Source organism: Amphiura filiformis, chromosome 19, assembly GCF_039555335.1.
Source record: "Amphiura filiformis chromosome 19, Afil_fr2py, whole genome shotgun sequence".
NCBI classification, from domain to species: domain Eukaryota; kingdom Metazoa; phylum Echinodermata; class Ophiuroidea; order Amphilepidida; family Amphiuridae; genus Amphiura; species Amphiura filiformis.
The window spans coordinates 59728762-59740970 of NC_092646.1; the positions used below are offsets into that span (position 1 = coordinate 59728762).

The 12209-nt window shown below is 36.7% G+C and overlaps 1 protein-coding gene across 1 annotated transcript in view; it reads left to right on the forward strand.

Moving 5' to 3' along the window:
- Positions 1-8349, forward strand: part of LOC140141576 (uncharacterized) — a 28338-nt gene extending 19989 nt beyond the window's left edge. The window contains exon 7 of the mRNA XM_072163487.1: positions 2360-8349. Within this exon, the coding sequence (XP_072019588.1) occupies positions 2360-5943 (3584 nt within the window). The 3' untranslated portion in view covers positions 5944-8349. The remainder of the gene's footprint in view (positions 1-2359) is intronic.
- The last annotated feature ends 3860 nt before the right edge of the window (positions 8350-12209 follow it).

Here is a 12209-nt window from a genome sequence, read left to right on the forward strand (position 1 = left end):
TTTCCTGTAATGAACAGCTCTGTAGAAAGTATGGAGAACCCCTACAATTACACCACAAAGTAGGCACAAATTACACCTTTTTTAAATATTGCAAAATGTGAAAAACTGAGAAATTAAATAGTTGCGCTTTCTAAAAGATGTTCCCATGATTTCTATGAATTTTATAAATGACATAAATCAAAGGTTCTTTTCTGTAATGAACAGATTTAGAAAGTTTGTGGAACTTCTATAATGACACCAAAAAGTAGATACAAATTACACTTTTTGCATATAATTGCAAAATATGAAAATTGGGCAACCACCCTTGTATATAAAAGGGAACATCCGAAATTTTTCTTAATTATTCAGGACGACAAAGGGTGAAATATACTTATATAATTCCCATCGATCATGCCACGGTTTTCCGAGAAAGGATGAAATATGTTGCATAGAAAAAAATGCTTTCATAGACACTCCTGTAGTAAAAACTTTGTCCAAAAATTGTATAAAACAGCATTTTTCAAGTCTGGGAAATACCTGTGAAGGGTCTATTTTAGGGTCTCATATTTTTCAGGAGGGGAGCATACCAGAATATTTTTTACTGATTATTGTGAACACTTATCAAAAAATGAATTGCTAAAAATGGTTAAAATTTTCCGACCATATCTTCCACATTTTTCTCATGGTACCTGTTTCTCTCCGGTATCTTGTTTGCATATTTTCAAGGGGTAGACACTTGTATACTGCAATTAAAACATCAGAAAAGGTGAATAACAAGCAACAAGATACTTTCTAAAACTAAAAACTTTTTGTCAAAAACTGAATCAGCCTCTGAGTTTTGAACTTGCCACCAAAAAACAAACAAACCATATACAGAATAATTGTGGTGTCATTGTAAAACTGACACTCCATGCTACATCTGTACAAAAAATCATGAATGTAAGTTATAGGGTGTTGGAGAAATCTCAATTTGTTTTTGCAATATTCTGGGTGGTGATTGTGATGGAGGAAGCAGATCTTTTAAAGTCAGAAAAAACTTAGTTTTCTTAAAAATTAAACAATATATCTTGCATATAATTATTTCAATGATTTTATTATTATTAATAAAATTTTATGATAATATCCAGCCATGAGTTTTGAACTCCCCACCCAAAAATGGTGGAGGCGTTGCCAATAAATTAACTTTGACAACCTCATGTACTACATTATAGTACATACATGGTTTTTCTGTCAATTTAAAGCGGTAACTCCATGGTACATGTTGAACTAAAAATCATGAATGACTATTTTAGGGTGTTGAGAAAATGTCAATTTTGTTTTTGAAATTTGATCAGAAAATGTGACAATTTTGGGCATTCCAAATTGATCTCCCCAAAAAATGTACATTTTCTGAAAGTAAAAGAACATAATAGGAAGTAAAATATGGACAAGAATCAATGATGGGTAAAAAGGGGAGATACAGGTCTTGAGAGAAAGTAATTTGTATACAGGTATTTTCACTCATAACATGTTGCACTTATTGTAGAGGTCATATTTGGGTTTCTTGTGAAATTCCTTTCAGAAAATGTATGCATTTCAAGGGGTAGGGTCCTTATATAGATCTATGCTAACTTGAAGCTCGAGGGGTGTCAATTTTTTTTTAATTCGGCCATGCAAGTGAAAAGGGTGGCATGTTCAAGATGCAAGGGCTTATACATTATTTTATGCTTATTTGTATATATCAGATCATTTGTGTGACTGATCCTCAATTTCAATTTTAATCTTAATTTGGTACTAAATTAAGGATCTTGATGTAAAATGTATAATAATTTTGATACTGCTCCTTCCCATCCCAGCTGATTTTATTTAAGAAAGTTTTCACGTACGGCAATGGTCAAAATCTGGCGGGGGTACCTTAGGAAGGTAATTACCTTTTAGTTATTTACCAAAATAATTTAAAATTGTTTTTCCCCTTCCCTTTTTGACCTGGTTGGCCCTTTACTTGCACATGTCTGTTGTTTTCTTACCTGATTGATTTTTACCTGGCATGCTTTTATTATTATTTTAATTTCTTTTCATTCTATCCTTGTCACATTCTTTTGCTGTCTTTCTCATTATATCATTTGCAGTACTAGTACTAGTTGCTAGTGCTACTTGTTTTTACATGTAGTAAAAGGATGTTTTTATGCTCCCGAAACGTCGGTTGTCTTGTCTTTTTAAACCTAAATTTTGGATGTTGTTGTAAAAACAGTTTAACATTTATTTTCCTTGGTTGTGTACACTATTGAATCTTTTTTAGATCCATCCAAAGTTCCCATGCTGGTCAGTTGGTACTGTTTTAGTTTGTTTTTTAGCTAATTAAACAATAGTATCATTTAGTTGTTATTTTTTCGTCTTTCAGAAAACAACAAATATCTGGAAGATATTAAACAGCAATTGTCATCCAAGTATACTCGACAGTATTCCAGCATGCGGTTTACACCAAAGGATAAAAATCCACGGACAACAGACAGTTCATTCGTAGCACCTGAACTGAACGTGACGAATGAAGAACCTGGAAATCTTTCGTGCGATGAGTTGTTCTCATTAAAGATAAGGAATGATAACAAAAAACATACAATTGTAGTTGGCAGCCCTGGTAGTGGGAAGTCAACACTAATACACAACAGGATAGCCTATGATTGGGGGAGGGGTGTTAAACACCAACAAATCAAATTATTGTTTGTGATAGATATGTGTAAAGTTAAATCGGGATCTGATATGTTTGAGATTTTAAAAGATCAGTTGCTCAGAGGTGCGCAAAGAGAAAAGCTTGAAAAGTTGATAGAAGACAATGCTCAATCAACTGCCTTTCTCTTAGATGGCTTTGATGAGATATCTCAAGGATGGGATGAGGATGAGGGGAAGAATCTATCTTCTGTCCTAGATGGTAAATGGTTATCAGGAAGTCATGTAATAGTTACTACAAGACCAGAGCGTTTGAATGACTTCTGCGAGCTATACATAGGCTACACTCAAGTAGAATTGTTAGGATTTTCAGATGAAGCGATTTCAGAGTTTATAACAAAACAAGTCGGTAAATCAAGCATAGAAGCAAAGAAATGGTTACAGAAAGGAATAGATAACCTTCCCCCTGTCTTGACATGGATGCCCAAAAATCCCCTTACCCTTACAATGCTATGTATATTATGGCAAGATCATGATTGCATACAAGATCATGCTCCATTAACGAAAGGAGTTACTTCCTTATATCAAAATGTAATAAAAGTCATGAAGTTAAGATGTGCTCTCAAAAGCAATATTCAGAATGTTCTAAAAAGTGTGGGGAAATTTGCATTGCAAGATCTTTGTGGGCAGGAGGTCATAGCAAGCGAGGTCCCAGAAGATGATTTGCAAGTATCTCGACGTATAGGAATCTGTTCAACCAAGAATGAGCTTGTTGAATTTGAAGAAAGAGAATTCTTGACATTTCCCATGCACAGAAGTTTTCAAGAGTTCTGCGCTGCTACATACCTGGCAGACATAGCAGATTCCAACCAAGATCAGTTCATATCAGCAATAGCACCAGTTGTTGATAATAAGAGCTTACTTCAGTTTTGTTGTGGTCTTAGTTTGACAGCTGCTTCAACTATACTTCAACAGATAGTAAGTACAACGGCCATCAATGTAGAAAGTGAGGATACATGTATATTTGGTGTAGGTCCACGTGTTGCTAATCCGTGGAAACTTCCTCTCCTTCTTTTGTTTGAGGCTGAGTCACAGATGTCAGTGGACTCTGCACAAACTAGTGCACAGCTGCATGTACATCTCAGTCCCTTAGTCAAGAGTATACAAATGAATCATGGGAATTGGCCTGCTGACAATGAAATGTGTCACCTCCTTCAGTACTTCATCTCAAAAAAGGATGACAAATCTTGGTTATCACAAGTCAAGTTTGCTGTCATTGTTTTTTGCACGAAAATTGATGTTGGCCCTTCACTAGCACAAGAGCAAACAAATTTGATAGAGTGTCTGTCAAATCTTAGCAGATTGAAATTGTGCTCATCTACTAGTATCCTTCAATCACAAGTTGCTTGCACACATATTCTTCGTTATCTGAGGCTAGCAAAATATGTAGAGAATGAGAGCAGCATGCAACAATGCCAAAGTATCGAGGTAATCTTTTCAAATTTTGATGTATCTGAACTTGATTTCCTCAAGTTCCTTTGCAACCAGATAGTGCCATTATCTGTGAAACTCAACACAGTTACATTAGTTGAGGAAACAGATCAAACCAAATCACACATCACTATCAACTCACTCAATGAATTAATTGTCTGTGATAGTAAATGCAAAGGTCAATCACTTGGAACGGTTTTAAGTAGAATACTTTCAAGAGCACATACACAGAAACTTTCATTGATATGGACATCTCTAACGAAAACACACACAGGTATACCAGTAGAAGAATCCGATGTAGCACATGACCGGGCCAAATCATCTGTACCTCCCAGTATGAGACCTCCCAGTGTGAGAAAAACAATACGTAGATCTGTATCTGTTTCATATCCAGATCGTATAGATCAGTTTGATTCCGAGTTTTGTTCACCACAACTTTTACCCTCTCCATCAAAAAAGAGAAAAGCGGCTGCAAGGAATCGTCAGGAAATCCAACGACAAGCACTTGACTTTTTTTCGTCATGCCCCTTAACAAAAAGCATACTGACAAATCTCGTGTTAGCAGGATGTGCTTTGACCCTACAGGCATTGACAAATATGCTCAAAAGTCAGCATGACCTCTCTGAGATAACGCTACAAAGTGTGTATCTTTTTGGGAACGTACCTGAAAAATGCGTCAATGAAAATGTAAAAAAATGCATTCTCAAAAGTGTGATTTTTTTTGACAACTTTGCAAATTTCATTCAGCAATTTCCTGAAGTAACTGACTATCATATGTCTGATATTTATCTACGAGATGAGATTGTTGAAGGAATTGTGACATTGCCGTCACTTCAGAATGTTACGATTTCCAGGTGTACACTTGGTAGTAACGTGAATGTACTTTTGCGTGGACCCACACCAAAACTGCAGCATCTTGACCTGGCTAGTAATAGCATTGGTTCAGATGGGGCATCAGCGTTAGCACAGTCATTCCAACACACTCCAGCACTGCAGCATCTTGACCTGGCTAGTAATAGCATTGGTTCAGATGGGGCATCAGCGTTAGCACAGTCATTCCAACGCACTCCAGCACTGCAGCATCTTGACCTGGCTAATAATAGCATTGGTTCAGATGGGGCATCAGCGTTAGCACAGTCATTTCAACACACTCCAGCACTGCAGCATCTTGACCTGGCTAGTAATAGCATTGGTTCAGATGGGGCATCAGCATTAGCACAGTCATTCCAACACACTCCAGAACTGCAGCATCTTGACCTGGCTAGAAATAGCATTGGTTCAGATGGGGCATCAGCGTTAGCACGGTCATTCCAACACACTCCAGCACTGCAGCATTTTAACCTGGCTAGAAATAGCATTGGTTCAGATGGGGCATCAGCACTAGAGTCATTCCAACACACTCCAGAACTGCAGCATCTTAACCTGGCTAGTAATATCATTGGTTCAGATGGGGCATCAGCACTAGTTCAGTCATTCCAACACACTCCAGAACTGCAGCATCTTGACCTGGCTGATAATAGCATTGGTTCAGATGGGGCATCAGCACTAGCTAAGTCATTCACACATTTGTCAGAATTAAAGTGTCTCAATATTTCATACAACAAGTCTATTAGTCCTCAAGGTGTTGAGGATTTGTTCAGGAATCTCATTCACCTGCCACTTCTTGAGGAGCTGCAGCTATATGCCATTAGGTTGTCTGAGAAAGAATGCTCACCATTACTAAAGGACTGCTGCAGAAAAATTGGTTGGGAATTTGGTAGTGCATTATTATCATCTGATAAAATCCAATCAGTGTGTGACATAGTCAGGAGTTATCACAATAAATAGCTCATTAATACATGGACAATAGAAGTATATGAAGTAAGGCAAAATACAAGTTTGTTTCCTTTATGTGGTCTAAAAACCAAAATGCTAAATGTTTTTTTTTATTATTACCAGTATTTTTCGTCAGGATGCATCCAAAACTATGCCTCAAATTGCACATATTTTCCCAAATTTTTTTGTTCCAAATTTCCTTAATTTACAATACAAATTATAAAATTTAAAAATGTCTGCATTATTATATGGAATTTTATTGATAAATTCTAGAAAAAAGTGTCATTGGGTAGCCAAACATATAAAAGGGGGTCATTGTGTATGACTTTTAAAAAAGGGGGTCATTTTAAAAAGGGGGTCATCGTGTATAGTCAACTTCAAAAAAGGTCTATTGACATGTACATACCAGTCACTTTTAAAGTTGAGTGTCCCCTATCCATCCCCCCTAAGAATAGTTGTCATCTGATATGTACCTGATATTACATTCGTGTAAGCATATGGTTTGGGTCATGAATCATTGTTCTAGCAATTTCCTGGGATTGAGTTAGTAAAGTGACCGATCATATCATATTATCTTTTAATAAATGTATAAATTTTGTTGAATGTTGTTGAAGCAGCAAAGTTTAAAACTCATCGTTATAATTTTGTCTCTTTTTGGTGAGACATATTTTAGACTTTTTGGGGTCCCTATTTTGAATCTGGATTAATTACGTGTATAGCTGGTATTTGAGTCTCCTGATTCAAATTACACAAAAACTATTTTGATTCATGGTGACAAATTTGCAATGTCAAATTCCATATTGGCAAAATCCAGCAATGTGCATGCAGATGTCAAACATTCGCAGTGCATCCATTGAATGACCTTTGAATGGTATTGGGTACATGTATAACACAACTACTAGAGGCCAAGTTTGGCGCTATGGTTGTGGAATGGAGTGTAATGAACTGTGCCGTTGGAAATGAATATCGCACCTCATCGTAAAGGCGGGTGAATGTAATTTAGCTATGAATGAAAAATGAAAAAAAATGACGGGTCTCTTGGTGAGCGTCCATAGAAAGGATTGCATTTGGTCATCTTAATTACACAAAAACCCAAAAATGGAGCCCGTAAATAGGATTATGTCCTGGATTATGTATTGATCATTTTACATTATATGGATGAACCCCAAATATGGTAGGTCTTGTAGAGTGAGTGCATAAAAAGAATTTTGTGTTGACCATAATGGGTCTTGTAGTGAGTGCCCATAAAAAGGGATTGTGTTTTGTCCATCTTACATCCACGAAACCCCAAATATGATAGGTCTTGTAGTGAGAGGCTATAAAATAATCATGTTGATCTTGACCATCTTACATATAGGCATGAGACTCCAGATGGGTCTTGTAGTGCAAGCCCATCCGCCCATTAAAAGGATTGCGTCTTGCCCATCTTAAACCCCAAAAATGATGCGTCTTGTAGTGCGAGTCCATAGAAAGCTCGCTGATGACTAACAAGGCCGATGCGGGATAGGCAGGTCCGACTGCAGTAGTTGCAGGTAAAAGTCTGATCAGTGGTGGGGGTTCCTGTTGCTGCTCACTTTCCATCTTTTTCTCTTGTCTTCCAACTGGTTCTTCTCATGTATACATGAAACCCCAAATATGGTACAGACCTTTTTACTTACATAAAACCACAAATATGATGTGTCTTAATGTAGTGAAAGCCCAGTCTATTGTGATCAATTTAGACCTGCAAAACCTACCCTGAATTCTGAAAGTATTGCACACCTCAAGTCTTTGAATAATTTGTTGGTATCTGGTTTTGTGTACATGTACAAGGTTATGGCCCTCTTACTGACTATGATAGGTTGGCAGGTCTGTGACCATCTTACATACATGAAACCCTAAATATGATGGGTCTTATAGAGTGAGCGCTTAAAAGGGATTGTGTCTACCATCTTACATACAAACCTCAAACAAGTCCCAATTACCTCTCTCCCTGATCATACACATGTCCCATTCCTTTCAACTATTTGTTAAATTCAGACTGGGATATGTTGCCCTGGTAACCTGAACATCTAGGAAGCAGAAGACTCTAGGAACACTGGGTTGGTTTCCAAATCAATAATATGATATATTTGTTTGTTTACCTAGGATGGTCCGAAAAGGACACACGATCCAGAATTTGTAATATGGTCCAGAATTTGTAATATGGTCCAGAATTTGTAATATAGTCTTAAGAAAACTTCATTGTAAGTTTGTTTCTGTTTGTAAATAGTTTTCTTGTTTGAAATCAAAATGATAATGATTTATGTTTATTTTAGTTCCTTTTAAATGCTTGATATTCCTTAGGCCAAAAAAAAGAAAAAGGTTTGTCTCTCAAAAAGTTTGCAAAAAAAGCTGTGCCATGCATATTTTTAAATAGTAAAATCAGCTATGTGCTACACTGGATTTTGTGTTTGGGTGGGTGGGTGTGGGGTGCGGGGGTGTGTTGGCCTACTTTTTTTCCTTGTTTTTAACCGCTACCCAACAAATACAAAACGTTTTTGAAACATTTTAAACAGGTTATTGGGGGGGGGGGGTTTGGTAAAAACGTTTTAATAAAATTAAATGTCGGGTTTTAATAACATTAATTGTCAGGTTATATTTGCAGCTAAAGGTCAAAACATTTTTGAAACATTTTGTATGAAACCACACTACAACAAAATGTTTAAAATGTTGTTAAAATATTATTTTAAAATATTGTTGGCAAACATTTATTTGCCATATTTTGTTAACACGTAAATAATGTTATGCTAGATTCATACCCTCCACGTATAACGCCATTTGTGCGTCCCAATCAAATTGGTCGTTAGATGATTTACGCACACCGCTGGTATACCGGGCGCCGGAGGTTATTGATATCCATCAATGACCTCCGCAGATGCTTACGCTGCACAATGACTTCCGCAGAAAGTGCGCATCTGTTGCGCCGAACTCTACACGCCAAGCGTAACTACCATATTTGCACATGGCGTGATTGCGCAGTGCTGTAATTGGTAAGTCCGTTTTAGCCTGTTCGACTTTTTGAAGGGCGAAATATAAGTTTTGATAAAAAATTTTATTGATATTTGAATAATTTCCATTTTTGAAAATCACGATATAATACAAATTTTATGACAAATTATAAAAATTTGAGTATTTTTCAAATTTTTGATATAAACACCTCAAAAGAAATAAGTCCCCCTCTGAACATGTCGTCATAACATCGTAAGGTTTCATTTTGTACCAACAAAACTAACTTTGAAATAATTATATGACTGTTTACTAAGTGCTGTGTGAAAATGAGGGCTGAATGAGCCTAAATTGAAGACAAAAAGTGCCCTTTCCAAAAGTCACAAAGTAGGCCTATGCTTGTTAACTGCAAGGCGTATTGGGACAAGGAATGGAACTGACCATCTTACAACTCACTAGCCCTAGAACTCTGGCCATAGTATCCGTTTTTACTTCCACTAGGGCCAGAGGCACTTACATTGAAAAAATTGTTGGAGATGGTTGAACGCAACAGAACAAATAAATGATGAAAATTGACCTTTTCATTGTGTTCGTGGGTCACTTGCCATGTGTCATACTGTTACCGCAAGAGCTGTAAAATTCCATTTGAAAAAACATATTTTTCATATTTATGCACACTTTCCCTACCTATTTAAATGAACCTCAATATTGACCATCATATTGTACCCATTTGTGTTGCCTTCAATTCGACGATCCCTGTTGATTTGCCGTGAAAACGCTTGCATTTACTTGGAGGGAATTGTTCGGTTCTTCCGTTATTTACATCATTGGCATCATTTGACCTCTTGACCTGATGCGCCGAGGGCGCTGTGAATTTTTCCATTTGCAACAATCTTCCCTACCAATAATGCTTTGTAGTCTATTACCATGAGATTTTATTTGGTACCATGTAGTTTGTGGGATACGATAGATACATAGCCCATCATACGCTTAGTATTATGGGTAGGCATCTGACATATATTTGACCTCGCGAGGTCCTCGCCTCATCCCGGGCTCGTCATGTCCATTTTACTTTAAGGTGAATAAATGACGGAGTAGTGGATTAGGAATAGTAAATTAACATGAAACGTAAAACACCTGTACAAAACAAGAATAATTCACGCATGACCAACCGGCCGGCTGCCCGTTGGAATAAAAAATACACGCTGGATTGTCTTGGAACTCCAAATGCTTTAGTTACAGAGATTGCGCTAGTAAAAATGCATTTCAGCCCCTGCCAAAGTTCATTTTCGGACTCCCCCGTAAAGTATAATAGTCCAGATTATCGTAACCTTTGACATTGCCAATATCACACAAATGTCGTCTATTTCATGCCGTAAAGATGTATGAGCAAGTTTCTGAAGAATATTGGTAAGTTTAAAGGCCAGATATCGGGCTAACGAATATGATCTGTATATATAGAAAGATCCGATCGTTGTCCGAACGTCAAAATTTGATAAATGTCAATGGTACAATTCTAAGCATGTGAAAGTCGTGGGGTCATTTCTCAACACAATACCTGTCAGATGATAATTTACATAGGCACAAAAGACAGTGTTCATGTAGCGTTACTCAGCCAAACATGGCAGAGTAGGTCCCGGATGGTCGTACATGTTCCTATCTCCACAACGTTATACCTTTCCAACAAGGAAAGAGATACAAAAGGCGAACGTCTACAACTCACTGTGCTGAACTCTGCACCAAGGGGATTTGCATGGCTGAATGATCAAGAATCGATACACATTACAGTGAATGTTCACTTGGTGAGGATTTTAAACTGCACTCAAACACATGGGGTTTTCCATTAGTAACAAGCCATGAATCAACTTTTGTGACAAGCATAGGCCTACTTGTGACTTTTGAAAATTTAGGCTCATTCAGCCCTGAAGTCATGGAAATCTCTCATTTTCACACAGCACTTAGTAAACAGTCATATAATTATTTCAAAGTTAGTTTTGTTGGTACAAAATAAAACCTTACGATGTTATGACGACATGTTCAGAGGGGGACTTATTTCTTTTGAGGTGTTTATATCAAAAATTTGAAAAATACTCAAATTTGTATAATTTGTCATAAAATTTGTATTATATTGTGATTTTCAAAAAATGGAAATTATTCGATATCAGAAAGACATGCTTCGTATTCAGGATGCAATTCGATACGTCCGAGGTGCTCTCATGTTCCATAAAAAATACTATCAAAACGCTCATTCCAGAGCCCTTAATAATTGCAATTCTGTTTCATTAGGTTGGTTTTACAATTTATTGAAATGGTTCCAACCACTCATGTCTTGAGGTAAATGTTTATTTCAACTTTCAGAATCTCATAAAGGTTAATTACTTTTTAATATGCAAGTTGCCTATTGGCAAGTACATGCATTAGCTCCATATTTGAAATCTTAATTTTGATGTTGTATAGACGAATCCAATTTCACGCATTCTTATACCTTTGGCTGCCAAAGTTGGGTCCCCGTCGGCTCAATCTCACCTAAAATGTGAAATAATGCGGCCTTGGGAGGGTATTTTAAACTGCATTCCATCACCCGTGTTACACGTAGACAAAAGAATGATGACAGTTTACAACACAAAATAATCTAACATCGATTTTTAACCGGCTTTTTGGTGTTGCGGGGACCCAAAGATGGCCGACCAAATCCTGACCATGACTTGGCTTGTTGGATTCGTCTATACATGGAATGGTGACATGAATTGTGTGATATGTGACACAGATGTGCTGCACAGGTTTTTATAAGTAGGGTGTCGAGAACTGATTGCAAAAAACTGTGTCTTTGGAGCCGAAACTTTTGGAGCCAAATTTAATGCAAATAAAGCCTGAAAACATTTTGGGAAATAAATAATACAAATAAACTGTTATTATTTGTATTGATAGGTCTTTAAGACAAAATCAATTTATGATATTTTTGAAATGTTTTGCATTGTAAACTCTTTTGAGATGAAACATTTATAATTGATATAAAATGTCTTTCAAAAATACATGTGATATCGCCAAGTCTTTTGTATTGTACTGTTAATAATTATACTCTCTTGAAATAAAACATTAATCAACAGCAAAAATCTTTGTGAACCATCTGTTCATTTCCAATAGTACTTTTAAGGGGTACTACTACACCCTTGCCCAATTTTGTGCCTATTTTTGTATTTTTCTCAAAAATTATAGCGCATTTGTGACAAGTAAGATATGTATATTATAGGGGCAAGGACTACAACTACTGCACTGGAAATTTTATTTCAGCACAGACAACAGTTGTGGAG